The following is a 19,184-nucleotide window of genomic DNA, read 5'->3' as shown; positions in this document are numbered from 1 at the left end:
ACTGACCACACCTGCCCAGAACCTCCCACGGGATACAGCATGACATGGCCAAACCCTGTGGGGTCTATCTGTCCTGGGACGGGGAGCCCCTCAGTCCTAACTGTGACATCTGACAGGGTCTTGGATAACTTCCTGTGCTGACCTGAGGCCACTTACCTCCAGACTGAAAAGCTCACCTTCCTGAGTCACTGGTGGAGGACGTGAGGGACAGCACGGCTAGCCACCATGTTCCACTTTCTCTCGTGGCTGACAGAAGTGGCAAAGTAAGGCTGGGATTCCCCCTGTTGTGATGTGAGGGGTTCCCTCAGTCCTCGGCTGAACCTTGAAAGGAGACAGCAAGACTCAGGAGCAGGGGAGGAGCATTGGGGTTCCTTCTGTCTTTCCTCAGATTCCTCACCTGCAAAGGGGTCAGGCCCCGGGCCACCTCCCCCTCCTTTGCTGACCTACATGTGCTCCCCTCAGTCCAGGTCTCTCACCTACCTGCGGCCCACTCCCACCCCACCAGCCACATCAGAGTGCTCTCAGTTGGACGGCCCTGCCTGGTGTGTCAGAGCTGAAAGTGGAAGTGGGGTGAATGTCCGTGAGGCCCACATATGTTCTGGAGGACAATCCCTCCTCCTTCCTCCCGCATGGTCAATAGCTTGGCCACTTGCAGTGCCCGAGTGTCCTGGCTCTGCTGTCCATATGCCTCACCCTTTGTGTAAGGCCCCACCTCTTTCATATTCCTGAGAGCAAAGGGAGCGGGAGAAGCCATGGGCAAGCGATTCCAGAAATCCCAGGGCTGAGAGCTGTGCGGGCTTCTGTGGGGTTCCCACTGTGGTGGGATCCAAGGTTCCCTCAGTTCTCCCTTAGGATCCTCCCTTGACTCTGGCAGGTGCTGGCCCCACCCTCTGCTGATGTGAGGTCCTGCTCTTTATACCCAAGCCCCAGACTGTCAGACCCAGATGCACCAATGAGAAAATGCCCCCTAGGATCATCCTCCATGAGGCCTGCCAGATGGACTGTGGAGGGCCCTGGGCCCACCCTCTGCCGTACTCAAGTATTGGTCCTGGTACCGACCCGGCTGTGCAAGTCAGCGCACGCTGTGTGTGGTCATCCTCCAGCGGGATCCCAGCACTGACTCTGGTTTGGTTTCCAGGGTCCGTCCATCCTCCCTCAGGGTCCTCACCTTGACTCTGGCAGGTCTGTGGCACACCATCTGCGTAGATGGGGTCCTACTCCCTCTACCGAACCCCCAGAGTCTCTGAGACCAGGACTGACTCTGGTCTAGCTCCAGGGTCCCTGGCCCACCATCTGCCTACATGGGGACCTACTCCCTCTACTGAACCCCCAGAGTCTCTGAGACCAGGACTGACTCTGGTCTAGCTCCAGGGTCCCTGGCCCACCATCTGCCTAGATGGGGTCCTCCTACCTCTACTGAACCCCCAGAGTCTCTGAGACCAGGACTGACTCTGGTCTAGCTCCAGGGTCCCTGGCCCACCATCTGCCTAGATGGGGACCTACTCCCTCTACTGAACCCTCAGAGTCTCTGAGACCAGGACTGACTCTGGTCTAGCTTCCAGGGTCCCTGGTGCACCATCTGCGTAGATGGGGTCCTACATCCTCTACTGAACCCCCAGAGTCTCTGAGGCCAGGACTGACTCTGGTCTAGCTCCAGGTTCCCTGGCCCACCATCTGCCTAGATGGGGTGCTACTCCCTCTACTGAACCCCCAGAGTCTCTGAGACCAGGACTGACTCTGGTCTAGCTTCCAGGGTCCCTGGCCCACCATCTGCCGAGATGGGGTGCTACTCCCTCCACTGAACCGCCAGAGCAGTGATTGCGAACCTTTTGAGCTCGGCGTGTCAGCATTTTGAAACACCCTAACTTAGTTCTGGTGCCCTGTCACATATAGAAAATTTTTGATATTTGCAACCATAGTAAAACAAAGATTTATATTTTTGATATTTATTTTATATATTTAAATGCCATTTAAGAAAAAAAATCAACCAAAAAAAATGAGTTCGCCTGTCCCCTCTGACACGCGTGTCGTAGGTTCGCCATCACTGCCCCAGAGGCTCTGAGACCTGGACTGGAAGCGGAAGGGAGGAAGGGGGTGTGGTCATCCTCACACGTGGCCCCCCATCTGCTCTGGCAGGCGCTGGCCCCGCCCTGTGCTGACGGGGTCCCCATCCTCACAGCCACCCCCAGACTCTCAGACCCGCCTGCGGAGGTCAGGTAATGTCCCGCGTGTCCCCCTCCCGAGTCCTGCGGGGTGGCTCTGTGGGGGTCTGGGGTCGTCCCATCCCTGGCAGCGAGCTGAGCGGGACTCTCGGAAGCTGCTCTGCCCTCCATGCTGAGGAGAGGCCCAGCTCCTTACCACCGCCCTTCCCAGCCCCCGCTGTGCAGTCAGGACACCCCGCATGGCCCCCCACCACGGGGCCCCTCGTGGAGGACAGCAGAGGCACGTGGCCTGTGCGGCTTCCCGCTGCGGTGCGGTGCGGTGGGACCCGGATGCTCACCGGGACTCCCGCAGGGCCCGGGCCGCCTCAGCCCAGGTCTGCCCCGCCCCGCAAGGCCCTGCGTCCTGGGAGCCCACGGGAAGGTCACAGACGCTGCCTACCGCGGTGGGCCTAACCCCCTGCGGGCCCGGGGCTGCCTCTGCTCCTGACCGCAGGGGCCCTGGGTCCAGCCCCGTCTGCGGGACCCGGGTGGCCTCGGGGCCTCCTCCCACGCAGCCGCCCGCCACATGGACCCTGGAGGCCCTGGGCCCGCCTGGGCCATGTGGAGGGACGCGCCTCGCCCCACACCCCCGAGTCCCCAGACCTGGCTGCGCCAACCGCCAACCCCGACCGGCCGCGTGTGGCCACCCCCAGGGGGCTCCCAGGACGGAAACCGTTGTCCCAGGGCCCGGGGTCCCTCGCCCTCCCCAGCACCCTCACCTGGACTCGGGTGGGTCCGGGGCCGCCCTGGGGGATGTGAGCGCGCTCAGGCTCTCCTGGGCACCCCTAGAGTCTCTGAGACCCGGATGCGGAAGTGAGGAACGTGCTCGGGCAGGGTCTCTGAGACCCGGATGAGGCGTGTGTGGTCCCCCTCCCAGAAGCCCTTCCATGTTGAGCCTGTGGTCGGGGCAGGGTCACTTCCTCCCCCTGCTGCTCACCGTGACTCTAGGCAGCTTCTGCCCCCCTCTGCTAACCAGAAGCCCTGCTCTTGATGGGTGTCCCCGCCTGAGGCCCGTCCTGGAAGGCAGGTGGACCCAAACAGAATCGGAGGTTCTGCTGCCTGCCTCAAGGCAGCCAAAAGCAGGGGGCAGGTGCTGCCGAGAAAGGAAAGGATTGATTCCCGAGTCACCTGACCTGGGCCAATGGTGGACTCCTGTCCCAAAGACCACTGTCCTCCTCCTACCTAAGCCCGCCTTTCTTGTTGTTGTTCTCATTGGAAACAGTGTTGCAGAGGTCCCCTATTCCTCATGGACCCCTTCCAGCCGGCACTGGCCCCTGCCCCAGGCCTTCACTACACTATTGCCTTTGTCCATGTGTTATGCACCCAAGTTCTTTACTCCATCTCTTCCCACCCACCCCCGCTTTCCCTCTGAGATTTAACAATCTGTTCCAGGCTTCTAAGTCTCAGGATCTATTTTCTTCATCAGTTAATTTGCTCTTTGAACCCCACATAGGAGTGAGATCCTGTGATACTTGCCTTTCTGGCTTAATTCGCTTAGCATAATAGCCTCTGGGTCCTTCCATGCTGTCTCAAAGGGTAACAGATTGCTGTGCCCAGATCTAGGCGACTGTCCTCCTGAGATGCCTCTCTGGGCTCATTGACTGTCTCAAGGACTCTGACCTTTAGGGAAAAGGGAAAGCTACCAGGGAATACCTTGGTGATGTCACTCTTTTTGGTTCTGCTCATTCCTGGGTGTACAAAGAGAAATGTTTTAGAAGTGGTTAGTGTTTGGGACTCCTTTACACGTTTTCCCTCTCTTGGTCTGGTCCAGTGGTTGGCAAACTCATTAGTCAACAGAGCCAAATATCAACAGTACAATGATTGAAATTTCTTTTGAGAGCCAAATTTTTTAAACTTAAACTATATAGGTAGGTACATTCTACTTTAAATTCAACTTTAAATTCATGGTTTTCGTCTTCTGTTTTTCTTTGCTTCTTCTTTGTAGCCATGTCAAACAGGGCACCTAAAAATGTTTCATTTTATAATAATAAAGCCACCAACACAAAAGAATTACAATTCTTAAATTGATGACAAAAATACCTGTAGGATTTGCAGCTGGTTGGAAAAATACAGGTAAATTTATGCTTTGAGTAGGTACTTTTGTCACCCGCACGTGATTTGCAGACAGGACTAGCACTAACCACTGCACATGAGACTGCTGACTGACTGGCTCACTCAACTCCTGCATGAATCGCGCGCGCCTCGCCCATGCTGCGTATCCCCCGGCCCGCCTGCGCCATGTCTCCCATCGCCTGCCCGACAGACCGACACCCCCCACTTCTTCTAATGCCACTTCTTCAAAATAGACTCGCCGAGACCGAAAAACCGACTTCTGCACCTGGTCCATGAAGTTTCAATCGCACTGTATATGCGTGCCCGCACGTGGTATTTTGTGGAAGAGCCACACTCAAGGGGCCAAAGAGCCACCTGTGGCTCGCGGACGCGTTTTGCCAACCACTGGTCTGGTCAAACTCAGAGAACACTTCAGCAACATCCAGGGGACCTTGTAGGAGGTCTGGGAGCAGGCACTGATTCATTGCCAGGGGGTGACCAACCAGGTATTGTCTCATGCCCCTTGAAGGAGACACTAGAATTTTCAAGAAAGTGCTGGTCTGCCATGGCAAGTGACTGGTCTGCTGAAAAGTGTCCCTGGGCTCACAAGGGCATGCATTACACATGTCACATAACTACCCCATGACCCAACAACAGATCTGAAATACAGCTCCAATGGAACAGTGATGATAGAGTTTTCTGTTTTACTGTGTGGGCAATCTTTTTTTGAGTCCCTTCTAGCAGGGTTACTAATGGTTGTTAGCTTTCTCCCAGGCTTTGACTGGAATGGCCCATCTTCTGAGCCAGACTGGCTCTGTTGTGCACTGCTTAGCAGATGGGGGGCCCAGGTTCTAGGTGGGCCTCTCAGAAAGGCACCTCGAATTTGGGCTAGAAACACTCAGATGCTGATCAGAAACTTCCTGGCATCATAGAGAGACCTGAAAGTAAAGACCTTCCTATTTCAAGTTGCATGACTAATATAAGGTGATTCCCCCAAGGTCAGGAGCTAGGCGGTTCTGTCTCCTGTCCAGTAGGCAAGGCTCAGGGAACCAGATCTTCCTGGGCTTGCCTCAGGACCCCCTAGCCAGTTCCTTGCCAAGGGTGTGAAAATGAACAAGGACAACTGGGACAAAAGCCTGTCTGGGGCCAGGACTTCTAGCCTCCTCTGGCTCATCTGACGGGGTGTGTGGCATGGAAACAGAAGAACACGGACTCACAAATGCTCATTGGATTGTTTATTTTGTACCAGGTAGTTTTTGCCTTTCTTTTTTAAAGCGGAAATGGATTCATGATTACAAAGCCTGTGACATTATGGGCCTGCATGGTCCTTGAATTGCTCACACAGTGAACACTTGTTATCTGAGGAGACCTATGCTCCTCCTCCTAGGCCTGGTCAGGGTCCTGGAGTGGAGCTATGTCTGAAAGGCCAGCTATCAGAGTGGAATAGCAGATGTTGTACAAAGATGTCACCGAACCTTGTAGTGGTTCATTTGGGCGGGGTGGGGGGGGGGGACAGCAGATCCCTTGTGCAGGTGGTTCTGGCAGTAGCTGTGAGCACAAACATGACACTACCAGAAGTGCCCACCCCACTTGAACCACTTGCTGCACTTGGGCATTGGACCTCCCTGGCACTGTCCAAGGGCTGAGGAACCGAGAACTCAAATGCCTGGGTGGCATTGGATCCCCAATCATTCTTGCCTGTCTCCTGAGCCTCTTGTTTGGCTTCTTTGGTACCGTCCTTGTGTATTCTTGGGTCAAGCTGTCCCTAGAGTAGGGCTGTCCTCCAGCACATTAGAGATTATTCCTCTCATTCCTCAATCTCAGTTCTACCCAAAGCACCTCAGAGACAATGTTCCCCTTAGGGTTGCTGTGGGAATGGACAGAACACCCTCCGATGTCCTGGCGGTGGGGGGAGGGGGTTGTCTTCAGCTCTGTTGCTGGCAAATCTCACCTCTATTAGGTCACAACAGGATTCGCTTTAGTTTCCATTTCTTCCCCATAGGAACTCTTCTCACTACCCAAGATGGGCTCACTTTGGGATACCTGCATTTGTCTTCCCAAATCACCCTCCCCAAACCCTGAGACTCACACTCCATTAAGGCTTTTGCTTTCCCAGATTTCTGATCTCTTATTTCCAAGTTGGATCTCCTTTGGTACTTTTCGTTTTAATTACTGATTTTGGAGGTTAGGTACATAGTCAGCTCTGTGGAAACAAATCATTGCACTGACTCACTCTCATGCCAGCCTTATTCTCCTTACCAGAAGAGTCCTCCACGACCTGTGTGTTCCTCTCCTGCCATTACTTGAAGGTAGCTACAATGAATCATTTTGTTTGCTCTTGCCTTAGATACTTTTCAAAGAACCTAACTTACATAGAGTCAGTACCAAGGAGAATGACAATTTCATTAGGTAGCCATGGCTGAAGAAAGCCCATAGAAAGATAATCATAAATATGTACTTGAACATAGAGGAGAGACTGGGTGTGGAATGAGAGAACAGCCAAATTCAAGTGATCTTCACCAAGGAGGAGAGGATACTACAGTGGTTTCTTTGTAGTTCATTTTCTCTAACTCTTGTGGAGAACTTTGGTCCTAATACTCACTCTGAATAGGGAGATTCAAGGGAAACATGGGAAAGCACCACTATGCTGCTTCTGGGTCCTTCTCCCATCTCTTCCACTAAGTGGTGTCATTCCTCCTCTCTGACTGTCAATCCTTTGTTTCTGAAAGGGAACCTAAAGGCATTAGGGAAGAGTATTCCCCAAGGGCCTGGGCATTTTCTGAGTATATGCATGTGTAATGTTTTCTTCATTTAGTTTTGTCTGCAGCTATGTAAGGTAATGTTCTTCATATCAGTAACTGACCACTAAGCTATAATAAAAAAGAATTCAGTGGTAAAACATGACAAGAATATAGTCTTTCCAAAAATAATTTAGAAAAATCATGGAACAAACAAATTATAGCACAATGAACAGCAACAAATCATGGGGCGATAGAAATATGATCGCCTAAATTATGATACTCAAATTGGTCTGATTTCAGAAAAAATAAATAAATATGCATTCAAAGAAGGACAATATGGCTCATGCTTAGGAAAAAATGAAATTAGCACGAACTACCCCTGAGAAATCACAGACATTGGTCTCAGTAGCCAAACTAGGAAATGTCAACTAGGATATGTCAGGGGTGAGATGCCAGTGTTGGCAGTCTGCATGCAGAGCCCTGCTTCTCTTCCATAGGCCAGAATGCCTGGGCCCTGGGCTGGTAATTTCTCAAGTTTGAGGTGATTCTACTTCATGGAAATCCTGGAAAATCATTGAGCTTTGTTCCCAGATCAAGCAGGGGGCGGATTGAGGGAAGGTGGACTTGCATGTGGGGGAGGATGTGCAAGAAAGGATGCTCTGCAAATTCACTTCTTATTCGATCACAGGCACCACACTTAATAAAAGGAGTGTGCAGCTCACACTTTGGGCACAAACCAGGATGGGTATCCTTGCTGACATCAGTCAAGGAAAATAAGCCATGTGTCCAAGACAATGGTCTTGTGTCCTCTGGGCCAGGACAGAGGGCAGCATCCTAAGCGCACCCAAGAGTAATCTGATCATGAGGCATTTCACGTGCTGGGCCATGACAGCCAAAACATCTTTAAAAAATCGTGCTCAGGGGCCAGAGGAGGCAATGGCTGGTCCAGAACACTTGATTTTACTTTTGTTCCCAGTAGGGCATAGATGACCTTCTGGACTCGAAAGTTAGACCAACATGGACCAGGAACTGGGTCATTCAAGAGTCCTTGCATTATGAGACCATCTAGCTGTCATTAAGTTCAAAAAGAGCCAGGCAAATAATCTCGTCACACCTTTAGGGAAAGTCTTCCCAGATCAGTGAAAGAGATCACTCAGAGCCTTCAAGTTCCTGGGCACAGGGTATTTCCTCAGATTGAGGCTTAGGTGAGTATAGTCTCCCTACCTTCTCATCATTCCTACTGACCACCTTGTCACAGATCAGGGACATTAACCTACCCCCATATTGAGTGTGAGGAGCACAAGTTAGACTAATAAATACCTCAGGGTCACACCAACATGAAGCAACTTGCCAAGTCATAGAATTGGGAGCCTGGCCTGAAGCTATGCTGGGCCCTGGGACAATGAAGATATTGGTTTTGATACGTTAACAAGTGCTTCTGTTGTCAGGTGCTCTTCTTCCCTGTTGAGGGGGAGGTTTGTGTCCAGCACATTGAAGCTGTTACTGCCAGCCTCTTTGTTCCTCAGTAGATGGGTGAAGAATGCATCACTTTATGGGCATTTCTAGGTGAAGCAGGGGTGAGTATTCCCTAGGATGGCTGAAGCTTAAGCTTGTAACTACTGAAACTTGACATGTTTACCTTTTTCATGGGTGATTTTCTGAAATGTTTCCACACTTCTTGATGCCATACATAGGACTGTCTGCCCACCATGTACTAGCTGCTGGATGAAATGACTCCCTTCCTCACAAGAATTCCTCAGTTCGTTTAGGGCGATGGTGGTTCAATGATGCCCTCAACATCCACTGAGACATGTTAGCAAACCACCCTGAGGTCAACCCAGGTGTGGGGCATTTTCCTGAGGTGTGCCACACTATCTTTGGTGGCTGTGTGTTCTTATACAAGAGAAAATGAGGCCCCTGAGCACTTAGAACAACACCTACACAGACATGATTGATCATACATGAACTGTTCAACATCTTACATTCTAGAAAGGAGCTGGGTCGCAGCTGAGGGGGGCACTCCTAAGCCTGCCTGCTCCATGTGGACAGTGAGTAGCAGGAACTCTGCACAGGGAGGTTTAAAGAGCACTTAAGGAGAGTTTACAATGAGAGGTAACAATATGATGCCTTTCTACTGTGTAGGGGAAAGGGGAAATTCAGCTGGGACTCATTGGCTCTCCCATGGGTACGGTGACAGCAAGAGACATTCACAAACATTGCTGAAGAAAGAGTGGGAGAGTTTGGCTGAGGTAGGTACGAAAGCTACAACCACGACCAGCCAGGGGACCTCTGGGTCATCACTGGTGATGGGTGTTCACAATTGCCACTAATTATGGTCACAGTACAATAGCTAGTAGAGGTCAGGGGTATCTTAAGCAACCTAATAATACAGTCCCAACATGAATGATGTGAAATGGACAGAACTGATGAAAGAAAGAGACCGTCTTATAATAGAAGTTGGAGACTTCAATATCCTTCTCAATGCAATGAATTGTGCCCCGCCCTGCCCTACCAAATCATTTGTTGCAGCCCCAACTCCTCATGTGACTGTATTTTGAGATAGGCCTTTAGAGAAGAAAAGAAGGTTAAAAGAAGGTTAAAAGAAAAACAGCAATCAAAGGACATCATCAGTGTCCTTTGAAGAAGAGGAAGAGAAGTCAGAGATCTCTCCATTCATCCGTTCATTCTTTTCTCTTCTTCCTCTTCTCCTTCTTCTTCCCCCATCTCTCTCTCTCTCTCTCTCTCTCTCTCTCTCTCTCTCTCTCTCTCTACCTGTGCATAGAAAAGGCCATTTGAGGGACATAGCAATTAGCAGCCATCTCCAAACCAGGAAGATAGGCCCTCCCTTCCACCCTAGAAACCAAATTTTCCAGCACCTTGATCTTGGACTTGTGGCCTCCAGAATTATGTGAGACAATACATTTCTGTTGTGTGAACCACCCAGTCTGTGGGACTTGTTATGGCAATCCCAGCAGACTAACACACCCCTCTGTCAATAATGGATAGAACAACTAGAAAGAAGCTCAATAATGGAATCAAAGAACTGAACACCACAAGAACCATCTCTAGTGAAAGACATCTATAACAACCCCTCCCCGCCCCCAACAACAAGAGAATAAATGTGCTTCTCAAGTGCACCAGTAACTTTCTTCAGGATAGTCCACATGTTTGACCACAAAGCATACCTCAATAAATTTACAAGGATTGGAACAAAAGGATTGAAATCAGGCAAAGTCTGTTCTCTGACCAACATAGAATGAAAATAGACATCAGTTACAGAAGGAAGCTTGGGATAAACAAATGTTTGAATGATAAAGAACCCAATACATGAGTAGAAAAACTTCTCCTGCATTATCATTCCTAACCATTGAAGTAGATACTCTTCCTTCAAGGAGGGTAAACAAAACCCCTGACCCCTGAAGTGGCTGTGGCTTCACAGAGTAACTTCCTTCCAAAGAAGAGAATGTGGAAAGGGAAAATAAAGGGTCACTTTACAGTGGGGAAACCTGACAAACTCTACCTGTGTCACCTGATCAAGGTCAGCATCAGCAGTGAAAATGTGTGATCATAATATGCTGGTACCCTTCATATGATGTGATGATTATGGTCTTTAACTCCCTGGTCCTCCTCCCATAAACCCGGAGCCCCAGTCTAAGCATGAGAAACACATCAGACAAATCCCAGTGCAAGGACATCCTGTAATTGACCTACCCAGAACTGCTCAAAATGATCAAGGTCATCCAAAGGAAATAGGGTCTGAGATACTCGCAGGGCCAAGAGCAGTCTTGAGAAGATGCGGCAGCTGAGAGGAATGTGGGATCCTAGATGTGATGCTTAAACAGAGAAAAAGACAGCAGGGAAATATTTTAAAAGCAGGGCATATTAATAAAGAATGGACTGTGGCTTATAAGAACACATTGATAATAACTCATGAGCTGCTACACATTCAGGACACAAATGTGACTTGTTAATCATCAGGCAAACTAGGTTTGGGGTATATGGGGACTCTCTGTAAATGGTTTGCCAATTTTCTGTATAAAGAAAACTTTCAGCATGAAGTCCACTCTATTTTTCAAAATTTATAAGAATGAAAGAGGACCTTGAATGGTGACTGATGTGTTTTTAAAAGCAAACTATAAAGGAAACATGAGCACACAGAGCCAGCCAGCGTGAAGCCAAACCTTTCGGAATTACCTTCAGCTCTTAGCTCTCCCTGAGCCTCCAAGCTGGATTCCTCCACAAACCAGGCCTATTGCTCCTCATTAACATCTCTGGAATCTGCAGGTCCTCTCCAGCCCCGTGCCAAGGCCTAATCCAGTCTCATAATTCCTGTCAGGAAAGAGACAGGAACCCACTATGGCCCGGCCTGCCATGGGAGCCCTGCATGGTCAGTCTCCCAGGTGGCTTTTGCATAACAGAAGTGTGATTCCATCCTTCTTCTGCACAGAGTCTTTCAGTGTCACCCACAGGAGAAAAGCACCAGGATGACTGGGCCTGTCCACTAAGGCCATGTGTTGCCAGCACCACAGATCTGGGGCTTCTCCCTGACCTGGCCTACTTGCAGTTCAGCAGGTGTTCTGCTAGATCCTCTCTGACCCAAGGACTCAGCTAAGGAGGCTCAGGAACTACCCCTGGGGGGCAACCTGGTGACCACCCCTGCCATCTGCTACAGCCTTTCATCTTCTCAGATTGCCTGTATAGATCCCAAAGTCCAAGATGGTTTTGTGGGTAACTGCCAAGGCATTCCTGCCACCCTCTCTGCCTCAGCCTCAGCCTCAGCCTGTAACACCAACCCCTAATAATCACCTGAACAAGGCCAATAGTTTAATCAAGCATTTGTGTGTAACAAAGGGAATTATTTGAAAAGTAGAGGCCCGGTGCATGATATTCTTGTATGGGTTTTGTCCCTAGGCCTAGCCAGTGATCAGGGCCTATCATGGCCTTCCTGCTGCCTGCTGGAGCCTTTCATTGTTCTGTGCCGCCCCCTGGTGGGCAGCACATGGAATAGTGAGCAATCAAACTCCCCATCTCCCATTGACCTCCTGAGGGGACACTTTGCATATTAGGCTTTTATAGATAGATGATAGATAGATAGATAGATAGATAGATAGATAGATAGATAGATTCATAGATACATAGATACATAGATAGATAGATAACTTGCAGTCACAGTGATTAGTCACATGTTCACATGACAATGATTATCATTTATCAATCAATAGGGCACTCACCAGGAAGATATCTCACATCCTGCCAGCTCTGCCTGAACCATACTGGCTGAAAGGGGATACTCTTCTGGGGGCTGTCATGTGAAGATAACTGTATATGAACATTATTACCAGGATCTGAGCGGTTGTCTGTTGGGACACAGGCAAAGCAAAGCCCCAAGGTGTGCAGACTGGGGCCAGGGTGGAGCAAGAGTGGGAAGCAGTGGTGATGGGGGCAACAGGCAGGGCCCCAGAAGGAGGATACCACCATGCCAACAGGGCCAACTTGCTGCCAGCCAACTTATCACCACTCATCTGATGGGTATATTGGAGGAGCTCAGGAGCCTACCGGTGCAAGAGGCATGAAGGAATTCCTGCAGCCAGCTTCCAGTGGGCCGGCTCCTCTTTTGAACCCTTCTATCCCTTCCCAGGGACTTAAAGGCACACAATCTGGCATCTCACTTTTCAAGGGAAAATGTACATGGACCTTTCTGCACTTCCCATGGCAATACCCCCTGAAAACTAATAGGGATCAGAGTGTTTTTCTTCCTTTCGATGCAAGGTCACAATATTTACCTGTGAGTCTCTGCTGCCTTCTGAATGGGCATGGACATGGCCAGTTGCATCTATTGGATCTACAGTGGTTGGTAGTTACTTTTCATATTATTATCACCCCAGACCACACCACTCTGTCCTCTACACATTTTTTTCCATGACCTTTTGTTGAACTTGCAATGCAATTGGAAACTCAATAGGTCATCTGCACAAATTGCTGCTGGGTTACTTCCCTACTAGATGATAGCTTATTTGATTTGGGTGTGGAGTCCTTGCCAACAAGGTGCAACTAACCCACAGTTCCCCAGAATTCCAGTCCAAGACTAGATCATTTCGACTTTTGCATGCGGTTCTTCCATTAAAACCAACAATTTTTCTTCATTTCTTGTTAGTAAATCTGGCCCTTGCTTAAACTTGGCCAAGGTAAACTCAAGGAAACCTGTGGGGAAGCATGGGACTTAGTTGGAAAGTTTGTAAGGAGGAATCTCTGAAAGTTCCAGGGCCCCCAGGGGGAGCTGGCAGAAGGTGGCCACCCCACTTCATATTGAGGATCAAAAGTCTACAGAATGCCAGGATGTAACACGACCCCTCCTCCCAAAATAGAGCCCTTAATACCTAAGGCCCCACCATCAGAGGAACTCTTTCCTGATTTTCTGCCTCTGGTGTGGGAAGGCTCAACTAGATCCTCAGTTATGGGATCATGTGTCAGGCAAGCTGTTAGGAGAGCTTTTGGCTTGCCCACTTATGCAAGATCAGCAAAGTAATCAGATACATGAACAACTCTCCTTTAATACCTTTAAAGAAATGAGGAAAATTATTAGAGAAAGTAGGCCTAACAGTCCATTTACAAAAGGACTCCTTAATGCCTTGTTGAAAAATTACCATATGATGCCTTGGGACTGGCAGATTTTGGTCAAAACAACTCTGGACATCAGTCAACATTTATTATGGAGAGTAGAGCATAATGAGATCTGTGAATAACAGGCTGTTTGTGGGTGTTCACTGGCGACCCCACCTGGGAGCCCTCTGGGCTGCATTCTGGCTATAAGTCCCAGGCACTATAAGACATCTTCTGAGGGACAGACACAGACCCTGACCGGGGTAAGGAGTTCCACGGGTTTGCTGGCGCCAGGAGATTTGAGATTTGGATTTTGTGATTGCGGAGAACTGAGACTAAAGGGGGCATCCTGAGGAACTGACCAGACCATGCAGTGCCCATAAGAGAGGAGCGTTTCCCAGATCATGCAGTGCTGGACTGTGATTTACAACACGGAGGAACAGTGTAATGCAGGGAAATTCAACACTCTCCTAAATACCTGGCAGGACTAAGGCGAACCAGGCTGAAGAGTAGAAGAACCGAAAGACCATCACTACTACAAATTTTTTCTTTTTCTTTTTCTTTTTTTAATTTTTTCACCTTTTTAGTAAGAAACCAATTTTTTTTCTCTTTTTCTTCTTTTTCTATCACCTGATTTTACCCTTTCAATTACCACATTTTTATTTTTAACCAGTATTATTACTGCTACCATTTTACCATTTTTTAAAGTGCCATTTTATTTTCTCTTTATTTTCTTTTGGGATTAGTGTTCTCCATTATATTTTCATCGTTCCTTTAGCATTAATTTTCCCTATCTCAATTTCACCTCTCTGCTAAAACCCTCTTCCTTACTTTTCCCCTTTTGGTGTCCTGTTTCTCTTACCCTATTCCTGCTCCAGACTTTCCCAATTCCTTCTTTTTACCCCCTGTCTAATTCCACCCTACTTATATATCCTATTTCCAATCTACTGCTCTAAATCCTTATACACCTATTCTTTATCCTTCTTCACTTTCCAAACATTTTTTTCTCTTATCTTTCTATTGTTTTCTTGATTGTTGAATATATTGGGCTTTTTTTTTATTTGTTTGTTTGTTTTGTTTTGTGTTTTTTCTTCTTTTTTAGGACTGGTTGTGAGGTTGTTTTTCTTTTTCTTTTTCTTTTTCTTTTTTTTTTCTGCTGGTTTTTCCCTTCCCTCCCCCACCCCACCCCGGTTATTTTTGTGCTTCTGTTTTCCCTTACCCCTCTGGATATTATTGGTGGTTTGTAGTTTGCATTCATCTCCAGTGATCTGTTGCTGGAATTTGTTGAGATTAGTGGCAGTTCTATTGGAGTTTGCTCCTCATACAAATAGTCTCTTCCCCGCTTCTACTTCATTCTCTTTTTTCACTCTCTTTTTTTGCCCCCTCTTTTTTCCCAATTCTATTTTTGCACTCCTTTTTTGTTTGTTTTTTTCTTATTTTTCTTTTCTGTTCTCTCTTTTATCTTCTTCTCTTCTTTCTCCCTTATCCCCTAATTCTCTTAATTCGGGTGGTCACCTTTATTTGGGGTTATTAATATTGTGACTATACTTGTGTTCAGTGCCTGGTACGTTGTGCCTTGCTCTGTTGTATTTTGTGCCTTTAAATCAACGCAGCAGATCCAAGCAACAGCAGCCCCCTGATCACCGCAGCCTCCTGATCACCACAGCCTCCTGATCACCACACCCTCTGTCTGTGGAACAGCAGCTGTACGTGAAGCCTCACCCCACAAGCCAGAAGAGCCAACACAGCTGTAAACAACACCCACCAGAGGAGCTGCTGCAAACTGGAAAGCAGCTGCTACCGCAACCGTCTGAGCAGCAACCACAACCCAAGGAGCCCCTGCCACCCAGGGAGCAGCCACTGAACATCTCAACATCTACATATGTCAGCGAGATCAAACATGGGTAGGCAAAGAAACCCCCAAAGGAAAGAAAAGGAGGACTCGCCAGAAAAGCAGATAAGTGAGACAGAGATATGCAACATGACGGAAAAAGAATTCAGAATAAGGTTCCTAGAGTACATGCACCAGATGTTCAAGAAGCAAGAAGAAACAGATGAAAAACTCAACTACTTATGCAAGAAGCTAGAAGAAACAGATGAAAAAATCAACAACTTAAGTAAGTCCCAAGAAGAAATGAAGAGCGACATAGCTGCAATAAAAAACTCCATTGAAAGTATCAACAGTAGACTGGGAGAAGCGGAGGACCGAATTAGTGAATTAGAAGACAAGGAAGCAAAACACACTCAAACTGTACGGCAAATGGAGAAAAAAATTAAAAGACAGGAGGAGAGCCTAAGGGAGCTTTGGGACAACATGAAATGAAACAACATACGAATAATAGGGGTGCCAGAACAACAGAAAGATGAACATGGATTAGAAAACCTATTCGAAGAAATAATATCAGAAAACTTCCCTGAGGTGGGGAAGAAAAAAGTCACACAAGCCCAGAGAGTCCCAAACAAGGTGAACCCGAAAAGACCCACACCAAGACACATCATAATTACCATGGCAAATGTTCAGGATAAAGAGAGAATCTTACAGGCTGCAAGAGAGAGATGGAAAGTAACATACAAGGGATCTCCCATTAGATTATCAAATGATTTCTCAACAGAAACACATCAGGCCAGAAAAGAATGGACGGAAATCTACAAAGTGATGCAAAGCAAAGGACTGAATCCAAGAATACTCTATCCAGCAAGGCTATCATTCAAAAGTGAAGGGGAAATAAGAAGCTTCACAGACAAAAAAGGGCTAAGGGAGTTTATCACCACCAAGCCAGCCATGCAAGAAATGCTAAAGGGACTGGTGTAAAAAGAAGAAATATCAAGCTCAGAAAGAAAACAGCCACACACACACAAAAAAAGAAATGGCTACAAACAAGTACCTTTCAATAATAACTTTAAATGTAAATGGACTAAATGCTCCAACCAAAAGACATCGAGTGGCTGAATGGATAAAAAAACATGACCCATACATCTGCTGTCTACAAGAGACCCACCTCATTAGAAGGGACTCACACAGACTGAAAGTGAAGGGATGGAAAAATATCTTTCACGCAAATGGAAAGGAAAAGAAAGCTGGGGTAGCAATACTTATATCTGACAAAATACATCTCAAAGTGAAGGCCATAACCAGAGATAAGGAAGGCCACTTCATAATACTAAAGGGATCAATACAACAAGAAGATATAACCCTGGTAAACATATATGCACCCAATGCAGGAGCACCCACATACATAAGAAAACTTCTGGAAGATATCAGGGGAGAGATCGACAACAATACAATCATAGTAGGGGACTTTAATACACCACTGACATCACTGGATAAATCCGCTAGACAAAAACTCAGCAAAGAAACAGCAATCCTAAATGACTCACTAGATCAGATGGACTTAATTGACATCTTCAGAACACTTCACCCCACAGCTGTGGAATATACATTCCTCTCAGGTGCTCATGGGACATATTCAAAAATAGACCACATATTGGGTCACAAGCAAAGTCTCCACAAATTCAAGAAGATTGAAATCATAAAAAGCTTCTTCGCAGACCACGATGGCATAATGTTAGGAATAAACTACAATAAAAACAACCCAAAATACTCAAACACTTGGAAGCTGAATAGCATGTTATTAAATATTGATTGGGTTACCGATGACATCAAAGAAGAAATTAAAAACATCCTGGACACTAATGACAATGAAAACACAACAATCCAAAACCTCTGAGACACAATGAAAGCAGTCCTGAGAGGAAAGTTTATAGCTCTACAGGCCTATCTCAAAAAACAAGAAAAAATGGTAGTCAATCATCTAACTCTACAACTCAAAGAATTAGAAAGAGAGCAACAAGAAAACCCCAGAGTGAGCAGAAGGAAGGAGATAATAAAGATTAGAGCAGAAATCAATGAAATAGAGACCAAAAAAACAATACAGAAAATCAATGAAACCAAGAGCTGGTTCTTTGAAAGGATAATCAAGACTGACAAACCCCTAGCCAGGCTCACCAAGAAGCAAAGAGAGAGGTCCCAAATAAACCAAATCAGAAATGATAGAGGCGAAATAACAACAGACCCCACAGAAATACAAATGATTGTTAAACCATACTACGGGCAACTCTACTCCAACAAACTAGACAACCTGGAGGAAATGGACAAATTCCTAGAAAAATACAACATTCCAAAACTCAATCAGGAAGAATCTAAAAACCTCAATAGGCCAATAACTATGGAAGAAATTGAAGCAGTCATCAGAAAGCTTCCAGCAAACAAAAGCCCAGGGCAAGACGGCTTCACAGGGGAGTTCTACCAAACATTCAAGGAAGAACTAAAACCTACCCTCCTCAGACTACTACAAAAAATTCAAGAGGAAGGAACGCTTCCAAGCTCATTCTATGAAGCCAGCACACCCTAATACCAAAACCAGGTAAAGACATCACAATGAAAGAGAATTACAGGCCAATATCCCTCATGAACATAGATGCCAAAATCCTCAACAAAATCTTAGCAAAATGGATCCAGCAGTACATCAGAAGGATCATACACCATGACCAAGTAGGATTTATCCCAGAGATGCAAGGATGGTACAACATCCGTAAATCAATAAATGTGATACATCACATAAACAAATTGAAAGAAAAAAACCACATGGTCATATCAATTGATGCAGAAAAAGCATTCGACAAAATCCAACACCCATTTTTGATAAAAACTCTCAGAAAGGTGGGAATAGAAGGATCATACCTCAACATAATAAAAGCCATATATGACAGGCCCACAGCCAACATCATACTCAATGGACAAAAACTAACACCATTTCCCCTAAGAACAGGAACAAGACAGGGATGCCCACTCTCACCACTCCTGTTCAACATAGTACTGGAAGTATTAGCCATTGCAATTAGGCAAGAAGAAGAAATAAAAGGCATCCAAATTGGAAAAGAGGAAGTAAAACTGTCCCTATTTGCAGATGACATGATATTATACATACAAAACCCTAGAGACTCCATCAAAAAGCTACTAGACTTAATACATGAATTTGGCAATGTAGCAGGATACAAAATTAACCCCAAGAAATCTGAGGCATTTCTATACACCAATAGTGAACTTTCAGAAAGGGAGATCAGAAAAACAATCCCATTTACCATCACACCAAAAAAATTAAGATACCTAGGAATAAACTTAACTAAAGAGGTTAAAGACCTCTTCTCAGAAAACTACAGAATGTTGAAAAAAGAGATAGAGGAAGACATAAACAGATGGAAGAACATACCATGTTCTTGGATTGGTAGAATCAACATCATTAAAATGTCCATACTACCCAAAGCAATCTATACATTCAACGCACTTCCCATTAAAATACCAATGGCCTTCTTCAAAGATCTAGAATGAACTCTCCAAAAATTCATCTGGAATAAAAAAAGACCCCGAATAGCTGCAACGATCCTGAGAAAGAACAAAGTAGGTGGGATCTCAATGCCAGATATCAAGCTGTATTACAAAGCCACTGTTCTCAAAACTGCCTGGTACTGGCACAAGAACACACATATAGATCAGTGAATAGAATAGAGAGTCCAGAAATTAGCCCGAACC

General features: G+C 46.7%; 1 protein-coding gene across 1 annotated transcript in view; it reads right to left on the bottom strand.

The window, feature by feature from the left end:
- The window catches only part of LOC102430397 (melanoma-associated antigen 10-like), a 23,419-nt gene that overhangs the window by 1,793 nt on the left and 2,442 nt on the right, over positions 1–19,184 (bottom strand). Inside the window, exons 2-4 of the mRNA XM_006087789.1 lie at positions 12,242–12,296; positions 10,706–10,827; positions 9,507–9,559 (exon numbers count right to left, since the gene is read on the bottom strand). Coding sequence (XP_006087851.1) covers positions 9,507–9,559; positions 10,706–10,827; positions 12,242–12,296 — 230 coding nt within the window. The remainder of the gene's footprint in view (positions 1–9,506; positions 9,560–10,705; positions 10,828–12,241; positions 12,297–19,184) is intronic.

Source organism: Myotis lucifugus, unplaced genomic scaffold, assembly GCF_000147115.1.
Source record: "Myotis lucifugus unplaced genomic scaffold, Myoluc2.0 scaffold_40, whole genome shotgun sequence".
Lineage (NCBI taxonomy): Eukaryota > Metazoa > Chordata > Mammalia > Chiroptera > Vespertilionidae > Myotis > Myotis lucifugus.
This window is presented reverse-complemented; position numbering and strand designations above follow the sequence as displayed.